We start from the raw sequence: 20,203 nt of genomic DNA, 5'->3' as shown, positions 1-20,203 counted from the left end.
AGCATGGGAGAGTGTCTGCGCGAGAGAGCGGTCCTCGTGCAGTCTCACACACGGGAAGCATTTGGAGGAGGTGCACAGGGTGGTTATTTGGAGAAAACTGGATTACAGCTTTTTTTTTGCTTTTATTTAACTTTTGATATTTTTATCCAAGGCAACTATAATAATGCTTATTGCTGCTGGGCGAAGAGCACACCCACTGTGGAAAGCAGCTCCCACACCCAGCAAGCCTCCCCTCTGGCCAGGCCACAGGCAGCTGGAGTTCACCCTCACCCAGGCTCACTAGAGGGGGACCTGGGGAGGGGGCTTGAGGGTCTTCCTGTTTATTTGGAAATACGATGCGTCCATGTTATCCAGCAGCTGAATTTTTCCACTTTACCGACATTCCTTCAGAAGACACATTTATAGACCTATCTAAAAGTTGCATAAAAATTCAGAGTAGGCTGGGCGTGGTGGCTCACGCCTGTAATCCCAGCATTTTGGGAGGCCGAGGTGGACGGATCATGAGGTCAGGAGATCGAGGCCATCCTGGCTAACACAGTGAAATCCCATCTCTACTGAAAACACAAAAAATTAGCTGGGAATGGTGGCGGGCGCCTGTAGTCCCAGCTACTTGGGAGGCTGAGGCAGGAGAAAGACATGAACCCGGGAGGCAGAGCTTGCAGTGAGCCCAGATCGCACCACTGCACTCCAGCCTGGGCAACAGAGTGAGGCTCCATGTCCAAAAAAAAAAAAAAAAAATTCAGAGTGTATTATAGCATAATTTGTTTACCCACTGCCCTCATGGAGCTCCCAGGTTTTTGCAACTACAAACAGTTCTGCTGCAAACATCCTTGTGTGTCTGTCCCTAGGCCCTAGTGTTCTCCAGTACATTATTATTATTATTATTTTAATAATAAAAAATTATTTTTAAAATTAATATTATTTTAATAATAATAATTTTAAAAGATGGAGTCTTTCTCTGTTGCCCAGGCTGGAGTGCAGTGGCCTGATCCCTGCTCACTGCAACCTCCGCCTCCCGGGTTCAAGTGATTCTCCTGCCTCAGCCTCCTGAGTAGCTGGGATTACAGGCGCATGTCACCATGCCTGGCTAATTTTTGTATTTTTAGCAGAGACAAAAATAATTTGCTATGTTGGCCAGGCTGATCTTGAACTCCTGACCTCAGGTGACCCTCCCCCCACCTCAGCCTCCCAAAGTGCTGGGATTACAGGCATGAGCCACCGTGTCCGGCCTCTCCATTACATTTTAATGTTGCCACAATAATTTTCTTTTTTTTTTTTTTTTTTTGAGACGGAGTCTCGCTGTGTCGCCCAGGCTGGAGTGCAGTGGCGTGATCTCGGCTCACTGCAAGCTCCGCCTCCCGGGTTCACACCATTCTCCTGCCTCAGCCTCCCAAGTAGCTGAGACTACAGGCGCCCGCCACCACGCCAGGCTAGTTTTTTTTGTATTTTTAGTAGAGACGGGGTTTCACCATGTTAGCCAGGATAGTGCCACAATAATTTTCAAAAGGTTGAGGGGGTTCACATTCCTGCCAGCAAAGCGTGAGCGTCTGTTGTGGCGAGGGCTGCGTGGCTGCTTTTTGACAAAATGACTTGTTTTAATTTGTTTCCCTGACCACTGGTGTGACTGAGCTGTGTCTCCTGTTACAGAAGAGTCTCTCCAATGCCAGCGCTCTGTGACTTAGCAGATGTCTGTGGACTTCTGTCTGGGGATTCTTATCCACCTTCAAGTTCACCAACCCTCAGCTGGAGCACTGGAAATGGGGACTCTGCTGCTTCTCTCCCTCTCTGGTGGGGAACTTGGGGCACAGGAACCTCAAACTAAGGTGACTCACTCTGGGGAGGGCAGTGGGAGGAGCGGGGCTTGGCCCCAGCCTGGGGCAGGGACTGGGTCTGATGGAGCAGTCCTGGGTGCTGGTGCTGACCATGGCTGCTGGGTGCAGCCCGGCACAGCACACTCAAATCATGGCTCAGCAAAATCCACGATCTGACTTCTGTGCCTTTAAATTGAGAACCGCCTAGGAGCCCCCTCACCCCTCAGCAGGGCAGAGGACGGCCAGCTGGCATTCCCGGGAAACAAAGGGTTTCTTTAAGGCTCAGCCGGGGCTTCCTTCCTCCCCGGCCAACACCTCCACCTCCGCTGCTTTGGCCTTCAGGGGTCTGGGCTCGTCGAGTCAGCTTCCCTTCCCCCGCTCCGTAAACCCTCACCCCCCGCTGCGGCGTTCAAAAGGTACAAACGGGTATAGTCCCTGCGGCCACCCCCACCCCCACCCCTGCCTCTCCGGCCCCCAAGGTCAACCAGTGTAGCCGGTGCTGGATCATTCCAGACATTCTATGCCTTTGATACACACAAATGAAACGTGTTTTTCTCCGTTTTCTACACAAATGGTAGCGCTCTGAACACACTGTTCTGCCTGTTCCTTTCTTACAGCTACTGCTGCATCTGGTAGACCATTTCTAAGCAGCACAGCGCTTCCTGTCTTTCCTGTTTCGGCCACGCTCTGTCGCATCTGCACCCCGTATGAATGACTTGAATGCCCCACCGGCCAGTGACACGCATGTAGGCGGTGCCACGTTAAGTCACTGGACGTATGCAGTGTCCCACTTCCGTGAACGTATCTGCAGGGAAAATCCAGAGGTGCAATTCCCGAGGGAAGGTCATTGCTGCTGTTACTTTAGTGGACAAGTCCGGAGTTCCCACTAGGCTCCCACATCCTCTGCCTGCTGCAAGCAGTGTCTGTGGGCCGCAGTCTCACCTGTCAGTACAGTTTTTATTTGCCAATGTGTTAGGTGAAAGGAAAAACAAGTCACTTCAACGGGGTTTTCCTTTTATGTTTTACTTTTTTACCCTCACATCCTGGGAAGGACACTTTAGTGTTTTGTTTTTGTTTTTGTTTTGAGACGGAGTCTGGCTCTGTAGCCCAGGCTGGAGTGCAGTGGCGCGATCTCCACCTCGGCTCACTGCAAGCTCCGCCTCCCGGGTTCACGCCATTCTCCTGCCTCAGCCTCCTGAGTAGCTGGGACTACAGGCGCCCACCACCGCGCCCGGCTAATTTTTTGTATTTCTAGTAGAGACGGGGTTTCACCGTGGTCTCGATCTCCTGACCTCGTGATCCGCCCGCCTCGGCCTCCCAAAGTGCTGGGATTACAAGCGTGAGCCACCGCCCCCGGCCTGGAGAGGTTTTTAATTTGCATTTCTGCGCTGAGGGGGGAGGATCCCCGTATCTCTGGCAGCTGTCCTTCAGTATCTTCTCCGGGAGCCTTTGTATGGTTGATTTAGAGCTGTTTATTACTACACTGTTACTAGTCTTATTAAGGTGAGCTCTGTGATGTGAGTTGCAAGTTGTGTGCCCCACCTCACAGTTGGGGGCTCGTCTTTTTGACTTCGCTTATGTAGTTTGGCTCTGCAGACGCCCCCTACCCCCCTCCCACCCACGACGCGGTGGAACTTCTGGATTCTGTGCCACGCTTGGAAAAGCCGCCTTGGCCCCAAGACAGAAAAAGCTTCCCTGAGTTTTCTTCTAGGCTTTATCGCTTCCTTTTTTCGGCTTAAATCTTACATGATGGGACTCCATCCCGGTGCAAAAAAGTACCACGACTTGACCACGCACCCGTCTGAATCGCCATCCCAATCGGGTACTACAGTCCCTAAGCACAAGCAGCCTTCTCGTCTGTGCATAAAAGCGTGGATCTGACACGCACCTGCAGCGGCTCTGCGGCGTGAAGGCCGGCCCAGGGGTCGCCGTGTTGAGGCGCCTGGCTCAGGCCCACGCGCGCCGGGCAGGGCAGGGCGCGGGCCCCTCTAGGTCCCAGGCGGAGGTCGGCGCCTCTGCGCCCCGCGGGCTCCCCGAGCCCGCCACGGACGTCCCGGCCGAGCAGAGCTGGGACTCACCGAACCGGCGGGGAAGCCCCGCGAAGCCCACGCCTCGGGGAGAATTTCCTGCGTGTTCCAAGCGCGCCCGGCGCGACCTCTCAGTCCTGGGACCCCCGCGATCCCTCCGTCCCGCGCGACCCTCCGTCCCGCGAGCCCCCTCCGGCGTCCCCCAGACCCCGCGTCCCCCGCTCTGTCCCCCGCGCGTCCCACGTGAACCCTCCCCCCGCGCCCGGCGTCTGCGACCCCCCCGGTCCCGCCCCCCGACCCCGCCCGCGCCCTCCCAGCTGGGCCTGCGGGGCGGGGCCTGCGGGCGGAAGTGCCCGGGGCGACGGTGGCGGAGACCGGCCGGGCCATGGGCGCCGGGGGCAGAGGCGGCAGCGGCCGCGGAGGCGGCAGAGGCTGCCCGGGCGGCGGCGGGGGCTGGCGGCGCGGGACGCGGGCCGGGTAGCGCTGGGCCGAGCGCGGAGCCATGGGCCGGGCTGGCACCGGGACCGGGGGCGAGGCAGTGGCCGCGGTGGTGGCGGGGCCGCTACTGCTGCTGCTGCTCGCCCGGCCCCCGCCTGCCTCCGCCCGCGACAGCGGGAAGAGCGGTGAGCGGGGGGCGCGGGCGCCATCGGGGGAGTGGGGCTGGGGCCGCGGGCGGGGCGGGATTGTGACTCACCCCCGGCGCACCTGTGCGCTCATCTGGCGCCGGCGCGGGGCTGGGGTCCCCGCCGCGGGTTGGGGCCTCAGGGTGGCCCTTTGCGGCGCTTCGTGTCCGAGGGGTCGAGGCGGGCGGGACCCCGCTCTTCCTCCTGGTTTCCCTGAACTGGGTTGGGCCACATCGGCCCCTGGAGCGTCCTCTCCTCTCCCTCCTCCCTCCAGAGCGCTCGGGTCCGGCGTGCCCGGCGCACTCGGCGCGGGGAAGTTGAGGGGCCCAGGGGACTGCCCGGGACTCCAGATGGGAGGAGTGTCTGGGCCGTGAACTCACCGGCCCCGTCCGGCCTGGGAGAGGGGCAGAGCCAGGAGAAAGTTGTTAGACACTGGAGCGGGGCCCGTGGGCGTCATGGCTCCAGCCCTTCCACAGCGACCACCAGCCCTGGTACAGCCACTTCCCACCGCCCGCCCGGCTTCTGGGAGGAGGGACTGAGGAAAGGGCGCCCCTCTCCCCTCTTGTTTGGAAACTTTGCATTTCTGTTCCCTGAGGGTCGCCGTCCCTGACTGAGGTCCAAGGAGCCGGCTGGACCAGGGAGAAGGTGTTGCCCTTCCAAGGTCTGTACAGGGTAGGGACGTGTGTGTGGAGACCGCCAGGCCTTGGCCACCCGGAGATGCTGAGGACTTGCCCTGGCCTCTGTGGCCTCGCTCGAAGGGTCGTGTCCTTGCCTGCTGGCTGGAAGGGCCCACACGTCCCCAGTCACTCGGGTGCCCAGGTTCCCTGCAGCTGATCCGGTGCTGTTCCCTGACTTCCCGGCCCCCAGCCTCTCCCCCGCCCCTGAAATATTGCTCCTTTGAGCTCCTGTTTCTTCTGGAGGCTGTGCCTCCTGCTTTCTGAGCTTGGCACAGCTAGAGATGAAAAGCAGTTTTCCCCGAGGACGGTGCCCGGGATTAAATTGCTCCATGGCTGGGCGCAAAGCTCACGCCTGTAATCCCAGCACTTTGGGAGGCTGAGGTGGGTGGATCACCTGAGGTCGGGAGTTCGAGACCAGCCTGACCAACATGGAGAAACCCCATCCCTACTAAAAATACAAAAATTAGCTGGGTGTGGTGGCCGGCGCCTGTAATCTCAGCTACTCAGGAGGCTGAGGTAGGAGAATCCCTTGAACCCAGGAGGCGGAGGTTGTGGTGAGCTGAGGTCGCTCCATTGCACTCCAGCCTGGACGAAAGAGCGAGACTCCGTCTCAAAAAAAAAAAAAAGAAAAAAAGAAAAAAAAATCACCTGGGTGTGGTAATGTGAGCCTGTAGTTCCAGTTACATGGGAGGCTGAGGCTACCATGAGCTGTGTACATGGCACTGCACTCTAGCCTAGGTGACAGAGTGAGACCCTCAAAAAAACCAAAACCTTATTCCTTAGGAAACTGGCAAAGGAAATTCTCCTGTTCCAGAACTCAGGCCTGGTGAGGGTTCCCTGGGAGATGGAACACCTGGGTGTGGGCAGTGGAGAGGCCTGATGGGCTGGCTCAGCCCCTCACTCCTCCCAGCCTACTGTGGAGTAAGTGCTCTGTGGCATCTGTGGGTGGTCAGGGTCTCCCATGGGTGCCTGTCCTGGTTTGGAGGATGTGGGTCAGGGGTCTTCACTCAGGTTCCCAGGACAGGGACAGGGACTTGCATTCCCACCTTCCTCACCCGGCCCTGTGTCCGTGGAGGGGCTGTGGGGCAGGCAGGGGGGGTGTGTGGCTGGCCCTCCTCACCCTGTGGTCACCTCGGGCTCAGAGCACCGCTAACAGCCTGGTGGCGTGGGCGATTTGGGCAGGGAGCTTGGGCTACAGAGCCCTGGGAGAGGCCCTGAGGGCCTGTGAGCCCTGGGAGTCGGGAACTGGTTGTTAGGACGACCTTGAACAGATCTCTTATCTCTGTGTAGCTGCTGAAACTTCACAGCCACCAGCTGGGTTCTAGGCGCCCTCAGGCTGGCGCTCCAGGGCCAGAGGGGCTGAGGGCTTTGCCCCAGCAGGCCCAGGGGCTGTGTGCTGCTGGTGGCCTCCCCTGCCTGTCCCCACAGAGGCCGGCTCTCTCCAGGACACCGTGGCCCCGGGGGCTTGAGTTTCCTCTGCCCACATTATCAGGCCACAGCCTGGTGGGTGGGACCTGGTGGCCAGCAGACACCTGGAAAGCCTGGAGTGGGTGGAGCCTGCCCCTGCCCCTGCCCAGCCCCCAGGCCAGGCTCCCCTGGAGCTTGGCCTGGCTTTTCCGACAGGCTGCTGTTGGCAGGTATATCGTTTCTTCGGGTGCCTCTATGGGAGGGTCACCAGGCTGGCAGGAGAGCCTGCTGCTCACCTGTCTTCCTCCTCAGGAGGGGCCTGGGCCTGAGCCTGAGCCAGCCACTCTCCAGTGAGACCTAGGCAGGGTTCCTGAGTGCAGGATGGGGAACTGCAGTGGGGAACTGCAGCGGAGGGGAGGATGCCACACCCTGCTGTGTCCACTGTGCATTTCCTCCTGAAGCCTTTGTCATTAATTAACCTCAGAGGGAGGGGCCCCCAAAGGGACGTGCCCTCCACCCTGACCTACCCAGGAGAAGGCTGGGACCCAGGGAGGGAAGGATGCCCAAGGTCACAAGGGCACGAGGTCGGAACTGGCACGGGGGCTGGGGGTGAGAGCCTGTGAGTCCTCGCCTGGGGCCATGAGCAGGATGTCTCCCACGAGCCCTTCTCCATCCCCGCACCAGGCATGGGCGCATTCCCTGAGGACAGTTAGGAGCCTTGCCTGCTTGGAATGCAGGGGGCAGCTGTCCACTTGTTCTCATGGCTGGCCAGGCTTCTGGCCTGGGTCCCTCCCGCACGCGGGGTCTCCCTCTGGGTAAGGGGGAATTTGTGCTCTGGTCTGGCTGTGTCCGAAGACATCATAGCCCAAGCAGGCAGCCAACCCATCCAGAGATGGGATGTGGAAGGCCGAGAGGAGGTGGGAGGGCCATGCCTTGGCCTTGGTAGCCAGGGCATCTGTGATAAGGGGCGGGGGCTCCTTCCTGACACCTGCTGGGTCCTTCAGCTTCAACCTGGGTTGGCCGTGGGGAGTGGGGTCTTCTAAGGTTGGAGGCAGTTAGGGTGGCGACGGGTGCTGAGGTGCCCTGGGACTTGTTTGGAAGCTGCTGCAGTGAGATGGCAGCTGTGAAAAGACCCAGATGCCAGGAGGGTGGGATGTAGGTCATTTGTGGAGGGATGGCAGAGGACTGGCTGAGGGGCCAGAGGGTGGCCGTGACCTTTATCAAGGTCAGAGTTGGTGTGCCAAGGGCTGCAGGTGGGTCCCCTGGGGCTTCCAGCCCTTTCCTTCTGGGGACCTCATCCTCCCCATCTGCGGCCCTGGAGGAGGGCTCCCAGCCTGGCTGACGCCTCCTTCTCCTCACAGAGGTGGGGCTGGTGTCCGAGCACTTCTCGCAGGCCCCACAGAGGCTGTCCTTCTACAGCTGGTACGGCAGTGCCAGGCTCTTCCGCTTCCGCGTGCCCCCGGACACTGTGCTTCTGCGCTGGCTGCTGCAGGTCTCCCGGGAGGGCGGCACCGCCTGCACCGACGCAGAGATCACCGTGTAGGTGGCCGCCCGCCTGCCTGCCCACCCCCCGCGCCTGGCCAAGCCCTGTGCCTGAGCCCTGTGCTGCCCTCCTGTCTCCAGGCACTTCCGTTCCGGCGCTCCTCCCGTCATCAACCCACTGGGCACCAGCTTCCCAGATGACACCTCGGTGCAGCCCTCCTTCCAGGTCAGGGTGCCACTGAGCGCTGCACCGCTAAGCAATGCCTCTGTCAACGTTTCCCACCCAGCCCCCGGGGACTGGTTCGTGGCCGCCCACCTGCCCCCGTCATCCCAGAAGATCGAGTTGAAGGTGAGAGGGGCTGCCCTCCGGGATGGAGGCAGAGAACCTCGTGGCGATGGCCAGTCCCTGCCATTCACCTCTTTGGGGTGGTCCTTGCTCTAGGCGCCACACTGCATTCTGGGGCCAGCCCTGCTCCCTGCATGCCTGGGGTTTCTGGTGGGACCCTGCCCTCATGCCTGCATTCTCTGACACCACCCCTGCCCACACCTGTTCTCTCCCTAGGGCTTGGCTCCCACCTGTGCCTACGTCTTCCAGCCTGACCTGCTGGTCACACGGGTGGTCGAGATTTCAGTCATGGAGCCGGATGTGCCCCTTCCACACACTCTCCTCTCCCACCCCAGCTACCTCAAGTGAGCGGGGCCTGGTGGGGCAGCCCAGCTCTGGCCTCTGGCCCCACCTCAGATTTGGTGGAGTGGGTGCGAGAGCCTGGCCCTGAGCCCTGGGGGTGGGCTGGGAAGTAGTCCAGATGCCTGGCCTCCTTGGGTCCCCACGAGGTGGGCTGAGGAATGGCAGAGCCTGAGCCAGCTGTGTCCCCTTGCTGCAGGGTCTTTGTCCCCGATTACACGCGGGAGCTTCTGCTGGAGCTGCGGGACTGTGTGTCCAGCGGGAGCCTGGGTTGCCCTGTGCGTCTCACCGTGGGCCCGGTCACCCTGCCTAGCAACTTCCAGAAGGTGCTCAACTGCACCAGTGCCCCCTGGCCCTGTCGCCTGCTGCTGCCCTCACCGCCCTGGGACCGGTGGCTGCAAGTGACAGCTGAGAGCCTGGTGGGGCCCCTCGGGACAGTGACTTTCAGTGCTGTAGCTGCCCTCACAGGTGGGCCGCACAAGGGCTGGAGGGATGGCCCTGCCCCTCCCCAGATCCCTAGACATTCCTCCAACCAAACCCCTTGTCCTCTCGGCAGCTTGCAGGCCACAGAGTGTAACCATCCAGCCCCTTCTGCAGAGCAGCCAAAACCAGAGCTTCAATGCCTCCACTGGTCTGCCCTCCCTGAGCCCCGACCACCAGTATCTGGGCAGGAGTGGCAGCGTGGACCGCAGCCCCTTCTGCCTCACAAACTACCCAGTCATGCGGGAGGACATGGACGTGGTGTCCGTGCACTTCCAGCTCCTGGACAGGGTCTCGGTGAGGGTGTGTCCAAACACACCATCCATGATGCGACTGCGCCTGAACACCGGCATGGACAGTGGGGGCTCCCTCACCATCTCCCTGCGGGCCAACAAGGTACCTGCTGTCTGCAAGCGGCCTGTGGCCTGGGCTTGGGCAGGGCGTCGGGCGGCCCCTGCAGGGCCTCCTCATTTACCTTGGCACTGGGACAGGCAACACAGTGATACCAGCAGGCATGGGCCAGGACAGGGGCCCATGTTGGGGGCGCCTACCCTGCTGGGCAGCCTTGCTCCTGTCAGCAGGGCCCAGGGTAGCTAGGGTCAGAGGTGGGGTGGAGGCAGGATGTCCCAGAGCCCGGGGAGGAAGGGTCCCGGTGGGCCCTGGGCCTGCAGGAGTCTCAGAGAAAGGCACCAGCACTGACCGGGCACAATGACTCACACCTGTAATCCCAGCACTTTGGGAGGCCAAGGCGGACAGATCACGAGGTCAGGAGATTGAGACCATCCTGACTAACACAGTGAAACCCTATCTCTAGTAAAAATACAAAAATATCAGCTGGGCGTGGTGGCGGGCACCTGTAGTCCCAGCTACTCAGGAGGCTGAGGCAGGAGAATGGTGTGAACCTGGGAGGCGGAGCTTGCAGTGAGCCGAGATCGCGCCACTGCACTCCAGCCTGGGTGACAGAGCGAGACTCCGTCTCAGAAAAAAAAAGGCACCAGCACCAGGCTGAGCTGGCATGTGGGGCGGATGACCCCACTGTGGCCAGGGGCTGCTGGGGCTGAGCCAGCACTGCCTCCCTTTTCAGACAGAGATGCGGAATGAGACCGTCATAGTGGCCTGTGTGAACGCTGCCTCACCCTTCCTTGGCTTCAACAGTTCGCTCAACTGCACCACAGGTATGATGGGCAGGCGTCACCATCAGCGTGGCCCCTGCCAGCTCCCGACCCGGCCTCCTCTGATGGGGCCCTCTGGCTCCCCTGCAGCCTTCTTCCAGGGCTACCCCTTGTCTCTGAGCGCCTGGTCTCTCAGGGCCAACCTCATCATCCCCTACCCAGAGACAGACAACTGGTACCTCTCTCTACAGCTCATGTGCCCTGAGAACGCTGAGTAAGTAAATCTAGGGCAGGGACGGGGGTCAGGCACCCTGTCATTTCACTCAGGATCACAGGCGGGCTGCCTGAGGTTGGCATTCTGAGTGACCCAGCTAGAGGGGTACTTCTTCCAGGGCTACTGAAAGCTGGGGGCCTCAATGCTGGGTTCTCATGTCCGTCAGCCTCTTGGGTGTGCTGGTGGCAGCTGGGCTGTCAGACCACTGCACCAGCTTTCCTGTGGCCCCTTCCTCAAAGGGAGTGTGAGCAGGCTGTGGTCCATGTGGAGACCACCTTGTACCTGGTGCCCTGTTTGAACGATTGTGGACCCTACGGCCAGTGCCTCCTGCTCCGCAGACATAGCTACCTGTATGCCGGCTGCAGCTGCAAGGCAGGTGAGGGCCAGGGCCCCGCCCGCCCCGAGACGCTGCTGCTGTTGGCTTCCAGTGCTGTGCCATGCCTCTCCCCTGGGGAAGCGCCACAAGGGGCTGGAGAGAGACCCCTGCAAAGCAATGCAGGGGCAAAGCCTCCTCCCCACTCCCCTGTTCCCCACCAACAATCTGTCTGCCTGGCACAGGCACCAGGTATCCCCGCGGGTGATACTGCCTCCTGACCTTGGCCCCGCCCACTGTGCCTACCCAGCTTGCCCCTGGGTGATGAAGGGGCTTCTCTGCAGGGTCCTGGGTGAGGGGTGGGCCCTGAGTTTCAGCAGTGCCCCCAGCCTCCGCCGTGGGGTTTTGTGCCCCCAGGCTGGCGTGGGTGGAGCTGCACGGACAACAGCACAGCCCAGACGGTGGCCCAGCAGAGGGCAGCCGCACTGCTGCTCACGCTCAGCAACCTCATGTTCCTGGCCCCCATCACCGTCTCAGTGCAGCGATTCTTCCTGGTTGAGGCCTCCGTCTACGCCTACACCATGTTCTTCTCCACGGTAGGCTGCCCTCCTGCAGGGACTTGGGGTGGGAGGGCGGGATGGCGCTCACGGAGCCTCTCCACAGTTCTACCACGCCTGCGACCAGCCCGGGGAGGCGGTGCTGTGTATCCTCAACTACGACACGCTGCAGTACTGCGACTTCCTGGGCTCCGGGGCGGCCATCTGGGTCACCATCCTGTGCATGGCGCGGCTCAAGGCAGTCCTGAAATACGTGAGTGGCCCTCGACGTGGGGTGTGGGCTCTGGGGGAGCAGGGCCCCCAAATGCAGCCTGCAAAAGGCAGTACCGTGGGAGAGGCCGGACCTGGTGTTGGGCACAGCCCCTGGAAACCTCACATCTCGCCCGAGCACGGTGGCTCTGGTGGCTCACACCTGTAATCACACCTGTAATCCCAACACCTGGGGGAGGATCCCATTAGGCCAGGGGTTCAAGAGCAGCCTGGGCTGTACAAAAAATCGAAACGTTAGCTGAGCGTAGTGGGTGCATGCCTGTGGTCCCGGCCACTCGGGAGACTAAGGTGGGAAGATCGCTTGATCCCAGGCGTTGGAGGTGTTGGAGTGAACCGAGGTCACGGCACTGCACTCCAGCCTGGGTGACAAAAGAAAAGAAAGCTCATGTCTTCTGTGATGCCACACGGAGATGCGGGTCTGAGACCCTGCAGGCAGTTGTGAGGGGGCAATGCCAGCTGTTTGGAGGATGCCAGGAAGGAAGGTGGTAGGCAGGGGAGGCCAGGCCCCCTACCCTCGAGAAGCCCCTACCCATGCTCCCTGGGTCCTTGGTGCCAAGGATGCTTTGGGTACTCTGTGGCAGCTGGCCCTGGCATGGGGAGACTCGTGCCCTAGGTTTGTGAGCTGCATGCTCTGCCCTCCTGTCTGCTCTGGGAACTACAGGCTGGGTGCTGCCCCAAGGGGGTACCCATGGGAGCCCCACAGCCAGGGCAGGGGGAGGCTGGGAGACACCAGGGTCCTGCAGGGCTGAGTGCAGGGCCTGAACCTGCAGATAGGCAGAGAACTGTAGGTTGTGGGCAGAAGTGTCTGATGGAGACTGGGGGGTAGGAGCCCCTCCCTATGGAACAGTGGGCGGGAGACTGAAGCCACCCTGATGGGGGATTCCTGGAAACCCAGGGGTACAGAGGGCTAGTGAGTGTGTGGGTGCAGAGCTGCCATATGTGGCTGTCCAGTTTGACCACCCTCTAGACCCCCAGAGGTGCCCGCCTGGCCACATTCACCTGTGGATGCAATGCAGAAGCTGAAGGAGGGGCGTGTCCCTGCCGGCTGGCAGAGCTGGTCAGAGGGTGGCAGCAGCTCCGAGGGGACAGGCAGAGGTGCTGCGGGGCCCTGGGGTACACTTGCTCCTGCTGGGCCTTCACCCTCAGAGGTGTCCCTGCAGTCATCCCTGTGTCTTGCCCAGGTGCTGTTTCTTCTGGGCACACTGGTCATCGCCATGTCCTTGCAGCTGGACCGCAGGGGCATCTGGAACATGCTGGGGCCCTGCCTCTTTGCCTTCGTGATCATGGCCTCCATGTGGGTAAGGAGCCGGGCTGGCTGGCACTGCTGCCCAGATGCTCGCAGAAGAGAGCCTGGCCCCTTGCTCTGGCCACGTTCCCGGTCTTGCTCCAACCAGTGAATGCCCGTATCTGCTGGGGGTTGCCATGGCACCCACAGAGGCCCAGCATGGCTGTGTCCCTGAGGCCTGGGCCTGAGGACCAGTGGCCTTGTGCCCTTGAGCCCCCTTGAAGCAGCCCACCCTTGTCGTTCTGCTGCCCAGACCTGGGCAGGCCCCCAGTAACCGCTGTTTCCGGGCCCTGGGAGCTGCGGCTGCACTGATGCCTGCGTGGCTGTTTTCTCTAGACTTACCGCTGCGGGCACCGGCGCCAGTGCTACCCCACCTCGTGGCAGCGCTGGGCCTTCTACCTCCTGCCCGGCATCTCCATGGCGTCCGTGGGCGTTGCCATCTATACCTCCATGATGACCAGCGACAACTACTACTACACCCACAGCATCTGGCACGTCCTGCTGGCCGGGAGCGCAGCCTTGCTGCTGCCGCCACCTGATGAGCACGCTGAGCCCTGGGCCTGCTCGCAGAAATTCCCCTGCCACTATCAGATCTGTAAGAACGATCGGGAGGAACTGTACACGGTGACATGACACCAGCCTGGGGACAGCTGCTGCTCTGATGACCTCTTCAGCCAGGAGCTGCATCGAGGGGGGGGAACCTGGTTCAGTCCTGGACAGATTGATTTCCAGCTGAATAAAATTGGCCTGGGTACCCTCTCACTTCCTCCTACTGAGGAGAGGGCTACCCCCCCCTCACACGCACCTCTCCCCGCCAGCTGCCTGCTGGCTGCTGAGGTCCCTCTGCAGATCCCAGCTGCTGTCTGCAGTGGCCCCTGGGGCCTGGGCTTGGTTACCTGGAGACCACAGGTGCCTGTGCGAGGATGGGGCTGTGTGCTCTACTGGCCTGAGGGTGGCTAGAGATGGGGTGAAGGACTCCCTATGGTCCTGTTCCCTGGTGAGGCTGTGGTAAGAGACCCATGGAACCCAGGAACCCTGAGCCCACCACTGGAGCTGGGAGCTGTGAACTCCGAGACCCCTGCTCCTGGCCCCTATGTGGCCCTGATGCCAGCCTGCCTGAGGCATGGAGGATCCCCCTCTGCTGCTGTGGTCATCATAGGGACTGGAGACCAAGGTCTCCACCAAAGCTGATGGGCGCTGGGGATGCAGGCTTCCGCCCCGCCCTTCCCTTTTTCTTGGCTCTGGAGCCTTGGGTACCTGAGAAGAGTCTCCTGGGACTGGTGTGCTCTGCTGCTCTGGGGATTTGGCCCACAAGGAACCCCTACCCAGCCCAGTCCACCCACCCCAGCGTTCCTGGGCCTCCCTCTGGGAGCTTTCTCTGGGTCCCAGGAGCTGTGGTTGTGTCTGCCCCCTGCACTGGGCTGTCTGTGCCCTGCGGGTGTTCAGGAGACTGGGCTGTCTCTGCTCCTCATGCAAGCCTTGTGGCGGAAGCAATGACTAGGAGCAGCACCTGGCCCCTCCCTGAGGCCTGTGAGTGTTGGATCCACCCTGGGGAAGTGGGCTGCTGAGACCCGGGTGGGGTCCTCCTACACTTGGCTCTGGGGGCTTCCTTTCTGGGTCTTGTCCGGGGTGTGGCTTTCCTGAGGGTCTTACCTCCCCCAGCCACCCTGCCTTTGACCACCAAAGCAATCTCTAAGCTTATAAAAGAGAAATATGTATATATGGGGTGTTTTGGAGTAAAAGGAAATTCTAAGACATTAAGACATATTTTTATGTAGATCTGATTTATCTGTGATTGGTGAATTTAATATTTCAAACTAAACGAGTTTTTACATTTTTTCTGCGCTCGTTCCCTGGTAGGGTAAGCGGGCCCCGGGAGAACAACCCCCGCCCCGCCCGCTTCGCCCTTTTGCGGAAACGCCTGGGCCGCACATTGCCAACGGTGCCTTGAGCTGCTGCTGCTGTCTCTGCAGGGTGTTTTTTACGGTCCCTAAAGGGGGCGAAACGAGGGGTAGACGGATGGCCTTTGCAGCCAGTCAGCGGTGGGAGGAGGTCCAGGCGCGGCGGACCGGCTTCCGGTTCCGGTGGGGCGCCGGGTTTAGAGCTCTGAAAGGTGGGCGCGGGCCGGTGGGGTGCGGCGGGGGGACCGCGGCAGAAGGGGAGGGGCAGGGGGTGCGGGGCGGGGGCAGGAGTAGGGGGTAGGAGGTGAGAGCCCGGGGGCAGGAGTAGGAGGTGAGAGTGGAGGCAGGGGTAGGAGGTGAGAACCGGGGGCCGGGGTAGGGGTAGGGGGTGAGAGCCGGGGGCCGGGGTAGCGGGTAGGGGGTGAGAGCCGGGGGCCGGAGTAGGGGTAGGGGGTGAGAGCCGGAGGCCGGGGTAGCGGGTAGGGGGTGAAAGCCGGGGGCCGGGTTAGCGGGTAGGGGATGAGAGCCGGGGGCCGGGGTAGGGGGTAGGGGTAGGAGGTCAGAGCCCGGGGGTCAGGGTAGGAGCCCGGGGCCGGGGTAGGGGGTAGGTGGTGAAAACCGGGGGCCGGGCCAGGCTGCAGGTGACTGCGAGCCCTCACGTCCCGCCAGGCCCGCGATGCCTCTACACAAGTATCCCGTGTGGCTCTGGAAGCGGCTGCGGCTGCGAGAGGGCATCTGTGCCCGCCTGCCTGGCCACTACCTGCGCTCCCTGGAGGAGGAGCGGACGCCCACTCCCGTGCACTATAGGCCTCATGGGGTCAAGTTCAAGATCAACCCCAAGAACGGGCAGCGGGAGCGTGTGGAGGACGTGCCTATCCCCATCTACTTTCCCCCCGAGTCCCAGCGGGGGTTGTGGGGCGGCGAGGGCTGGATCCTGGGCCAAAGATACGCCAACGACGACAAGGTGGGTCGGCAGGCGGGCTTCAGGGGCTCCTCCCAGGGCTTGGCTGTGCGGAACGCCCGGGGTACCTGGAGAGATGTGGATGGGCTCTGGGGATTACAGCCTGGAGGAGACACAGCTCCAGCAAAGGGGCATGCAGAGCAAGAACCGCAGTTCTGGGAAACAGGACTGATAAACTAGGGGTGAGGTGGGGTGATTCAGGCCGGGGAGCAACCAGAGGCCGTGGGGAGTCGGGGTAATGTTAGGATGAGGAGGAGCAGAGCAGGTCCGGGAGGCGAGCAGAGCTTCGAGGCTGCTTATGATGGACTTCCTGGCGGGACTGCTGAAGCCTCTGGGGAGACTTGTGTCACCTCCAGCCTGGAATGTGACGACCTGTAAACTGTGGGGTTGCACATGTTTCTGAAACACATCCAGCAACCATGTGACAAGGGCGGGAACGCCCAGCTTGCTGGGGAGCAGCTGACTTCTGGGTACACAGCCAGGACCAGCGGTTGGGCTAGGGCAGCAGTGGGCTGGGGGCCGGCCCACTCAGCTCCAAGTCCCCAGTCTGACAGCCGTGGGTCTGTGATGGAGTCTCCCAGGGGAGGGTGAGGGCAGTTGCCCTGGGTCCCCCTTGGTCTGTAGGAGGAAGCAGCAGTACTCACAGAGGCTCTGTTGCACCCTCAGCTCTCCAAGAGGCTGAAGAAGGTGTGGAAGCCACAGCTGTTTGAGCGAGAGCTCTACAGTGAGATCCTGGACAAGAAGTTCACGGTGACCGTGACCATGCGGACCCTGGACCTCATTGATGAGGCTTACGGGTTCGACTTTTACATCCTCAAGGCAAGCGGGGTGGGGCGAGTCAGTGCACAGCAGGGTCTGGGATGGGCCAGTCAGACTCAAGGGAGCCCCAGGTCAGCATCACACCGGGGCGCGCTGGCATCTGTGCAGGAGAATCACTGGGAAAGCGTGAATGGGGCAGTGCCCCTTTCTGGCCAGCGCCTGTGGGGTCTCCTGCCTGCAGGAGAGGCCGTTGCTCTGTGGGTGGCTGACTTGCCGGTGGGGCCTGAGTGAGCACAGCTGATCCCTTCCCTGCTCTTGGACTTGCTTCTGTTCTGATCCCACCCCCGTGGGATCAGGCGGCCCCACCTGGGCCTTCTCTGTCCTGTCCTGGGACCACCAGCGGCTAGAGAGGAGCCGGGTGGGTTGGCTGGAAGGGTAGGCGGGGCCCTGCCACCAGCACCTGGCCCCATGTGAGCCTCCTGCCAGACCCCGAAGGAGGACCTGTGCTCCAAGTTCGGGATGGACCTGAAGCGAGGGATGCTGCTGCGGCTTGCCCGGCAGGACCCCCAGCTGCACCCCGAGGACCCCGAGCGGCGGGCGGCCATCTACGACAAATACAAGGTGAGGGTTTCCATCCCGCTCCCTGCCCCTGGGGCCTCCTGGCTCGGCCCTGGGCCTCACCACCCTTTCCATCTCTGTCTGCCTAGGAATTTGCCATCCCAGAGGAGGAGGCAGAGTGGGTGGGCCTCACACTGGAGGAGGCCATTGAGAAGCAGAGACTTCTGGAGGAAAAGGTGAGGGTGTGAGCACTGCTGCCTGCCCAGGGCCTGGTGTGCGGGGTCTGGGAGTGTGCTGCCTTGGAGAGAGCCTGCATGAGGGGCTGCTGCACTGGGTGGGCTAGGGGAGGAGCTGCTGCTCTGCATTGCCCCCACAGAGGAGCATGGCCCGCTCCCTCCCCTCCAAGTCCCCACCCTGTCCTGCCACAGGACCCTCAGTAGGAGGATTGGGTTCCTGCACCAAGGGTTTGCTCGACCACCAGCATCCCAGGGTCTGGAGCCTGTGGTAGCTGTCGGGACCGGGAGCCCCTGATGGCATGGCAGTTGGCTGCCCCCATTCCCTCTGTTTATCCACAACCACAGGGATGGGACAGGGGCAGGTGTGTGCCTCCAGTGTCCCCAAGGGAGGGGGTTTCTCATCTCACTGACAGGGCTCTGCCCTCCAGGGCCTCTCATGCCCCAGTTCCTCTGGGCGGCAGCTGCTGGTCCCATCCCCACCAGAACTCCAGCTGCCTTGGGCTTCCCTGGCCTCACCATGAGCCCCTCTTCCCTTTAGGACCCTGTACCCCTGTTCAAGATCTACGTGGCGGAGCTGATCCAGCGGCTGCAGCAGCAGGCACTGTCAGAGCCGGTGGTGGTGCAGAAGAGAGCCAGTGGCCAGTGACCACACAGCTCCTCCGTGCCTGACCACCAGGCCCAGCCTTCCCTGCCAGGCCCTTTGCACCGAGGACACAGATCCTGGGGAGCTGTGAGGGCCACTCGTGGGCAGTGAGTGGATCCTGGTTTTGTGTGCTGCCCATGTACCTTCCAGCCTGGGGCCAGCTTGGCAGGGATCCCCAGGAGGCCTGGGGCCACCCAGTTCCTCGCACGCGGGGGCCCCCATGCTCGGGGCAGTGCTGCTTGTGCCCGTGGGGCCGGGAGCGAGTAAAGTCTGGGCCAGGCTGTGTGTGTGCGTCTTTGCTTTGAAGACTGGCGTTCTCTTTGGGGACCCTGATCCTGTCACCCCTGCCCCTGCTGTCCCTGAGACCTTGGATGAGCCGTGGGCATTGACTCTGGCTGCCTGTCCCCAGCTGAGCTGCAGAGAGCGAGGTTTGATTCTGTGTTTTGTGGTTTTTTTTTTTTTTTTTTTTTTGAGACGGAGTCTTGCTCTGTCACCCACACTGGAGTGCAGTGGCGCAATTTCAACTCACTGCAACCTCCGCCTCCTGGGTTCAAGTGATTCTCCTGTCTCAGCCTCCTGAGTAGCTGGGATTACAGGTGCCCACCACCACGCCCAGCTAATTTTTGTATTTTTAGTAGGCGTGGGGTTTCACCGTGTTGGTCAAGTCTTGAACTCCTGATCTTGTGATCCGCCTACCTCGGCCTCTCACCATTTTTTTTTTTTTTTTTTTTTTAAATGAAGTCTCATTCTGTCATCCAGGCTAGAGTGCATCTATGTGATCTCAGGTCACTGCAACCTCCAACTCCTGGGTTCAAGCGATTCTCCCACCTCAGCCTCCTGAGTAGCGGGATTGCAGGCACCTGCTGTCATGCATGACTAATTGTATTTTAGTAGAGAAGGGGTTTCACCTTTTTGGCCAGGCTGGGCTTGAACTCCTGACCTCAGGTGATCCACCTGCCTCGACCTCCCAAAGTGCTGGGATTACAGGTGCGAGCCACCACCCTGGCCGGATTCCGTGTCTTTCTTTCCTCTGGTAGAGGGTCTGGTGTAGCTGGGGGCATCCAGGGGTGTAGCCGGCTGATGCCCGTTCCCTCTCCATTGCACATTCTTGCCCTTCCCGAACATTCTCCAGAGCAGGGCTAGGGAGGCTGTGGCCTGGCTCTTCAGGGACTGGAAGGAACCAGGAGGGGCCTTCAGAGGGCCCCACTGGTGCAGCCGCCTGAGTCAGGAGCCTCCCCTGGTCAGCACTGTCGTGGCAAGTGGTACAGGAGGTGGGGGTGACACGAACTTGGGGACCTGCGACCTTGGTGTCCCCTCCTGCTACTTCCCACCTGACCTGCAGGGTGGAGGTATGGCCAGCGGGAAGCTGGGCTGTGTACCCTAAGGCTTTTCCTGCCCTGAGGTTGAGGGGTGCCTGGCCCTCTCCCCTGACCCTTACCTGGATATCCTGATCCTCCGGACCCATTCAGTTCTCCTAGGGAGCACAGGGAGGGCTCCCCCAGCCGCATGTGCAGAATGACAAGGGGGGTTTATGTCCCCTGAGCCTAAGCCAGCCCTAGCTGGTGGCAGGTTGGGGTGAACTGGAGGCAGCTGCCCGATGTGGGCCTGCTGGCTGATTGAGGGGCCCTGAGCTCCCAAGAGGGCTGTGGCAGAGTCCAGAGGGAGCAGCTGGCCCTGCTGGGCTGTAGAGGAGCCCGTGGCTCCCGGGGCCACAAGGGGTCACTGGGTCAGGACCTGCCTGGTTCAGAGCCCTGGGAGTGCCTGTGAGGTCTCTGTCCACACCAGGCACCTCTGCCCACGTGTCCTGCTGCTCTCCTTACCAGCGCCTTCACGTGATGCCCCTGCTCTGTGAATGAACTTGAAAAAAATTTTAGGCCGGGCACGGTGGCTCAAGCCTGTAATCCCAGCGCTTTGGGAGGCCGAGACGGGCAGATCATGAGGTCAGGAGATCGAGACCATCCTGGCTAACACGGTGAAACCCCATCTCTACTAAAAAAATACAAAAAAGTAGCCGGGCGAGGTGGCGGGCGCCTGTAGTCCCAGCTATTCGGGAGGCTGGGGCAGGAGAATGGCGTAAACCCGGGAGGCGGAGCTTGCAGTGAGCCGAGATCTCGTGCCACTGCACCCCAGCCTGGGCGACAG

At 61.2% G+C, this 20,203-nt stretch overlaps 2 protein-coding genes and 1 long non-coding RNA gene across 10 annotated transcripts; all 3 read left to right on the top strand.

Moving 5' to 3' along the window:
- Nucleotides 1-1,700: 1,700 nt before the first annotated feature.
- Nucleotides 1,701-3,519, top strand: LOC141409349 (uncharacterized). Its single transcript, XR_012429563.1, has 2 exons — nt 1,701-1,823; nt 2,429-3,519. It is a non-coding gene; the product is annotated as an uncharacterized lncRNA (long non-coding RNA).
- A 664-nt stretch (nt 3,520-4,183) lies between these two features.
- On the top strand, nt 4,184-14,825 carry PGAP6 (post-GPI attachment to proteins 6). 7 transcript variants are annotated; one of them, XM_045382489.2, is made up of 15 exons: nt 4,184-4,461; nt 4,736-4,952; nt 5,057-5,122; nt 7,907-8,084; nt 8,169-8,376; nt 8,590-8,717; nt 8,912-9,180; nt 9,269-9,588; nt 10,277-10,367; nt 10,455-10,578; nt 10,818-10,954; nt 11,309-11,487; nt 11,555-11,701; nt 12,900-13,016; nt 13,340-14,825. In XM_045382489.2, the coding sequence occupies exons 6-15, from the start codon at nt 8,662-8,664 to the stop codon at nt 13,634-13,636; spliced, it is 1,737 nt and encodes a 578-aa protein (XP_045238424.1). In that variant the 5' UTR covers nt 4,184-4,461; nt 4,736-4,952; nt 5,057-5,122; nt 7,907-8,084; nt 8,169-8,376; nt 8,590-8,661; the 3' UTR covers nt 13,637-14,825. The 7 variants fall into 7 exon arrangements, with proteins under 7 accessions (XP_045238424.1, XP_045238427.1, XP_045238426.1 ...); XM_045382492.2 differs by lacking the exon at nt 4,736-4,952; XM_045382491.2 differs by lacking the exon at nt 5,057-5,122.
- A 264-nt stretch (nt 14,826-15,089) lies between these two features.
- MRPL28 (mitochondrial ribosomal protein L28) lies at nt 15,090-18,342 on the top strand. 2 transcript variants are annotated; one of them, XM_005590753.4, is made up of 6 exons: nt 15,090-15,116; nt 15,574-15,868; nt 16,532-16,684; nt 17,111-17,245; nt 17,332-17,418; nt 17,957-18,342. In XM_005590753.4, the coding sequence occupies exons 2-6, from the start codon at nt 15,581-15,583 to the stop codon at nt 18,062-18,064; spliced, it is 771 nt and encodes a 256-aa protein (XP_005590810.1). In that variant the 5' UTR covers nt 15,090-15,116; nt 15,574-15,580; the 3' UTR covers nt 18,065-18,342. The 2 variants fall into 2 exon arrangements, with proteins under 2 accessions (XP_005590810.1, XP_005590811.1); XM_005590754.4 differs by having other exon boundaries at nt 15,090-15,260.
- The last annotated feature ends 1,861 nt before the right edge of the window (nt 18,343-20,203 follow it).

Source organism: Macaca fascicularis, chromosome 20 (assembly GCF_037993035.2).
Source record: "Macaca fascicularis isolate 582-1 chromosome 20, T2T-MFA8v1.1".
Classification (NCBI taxonomy): Eukaryota; Metazoa; Chordata; class Mammalia; order Primates; family Cercopithecidae; genus Macaca; species Macaca fascicularis.
This window is presented reverse-complemented; position numbering and strand designations above follow the sequence as displayed.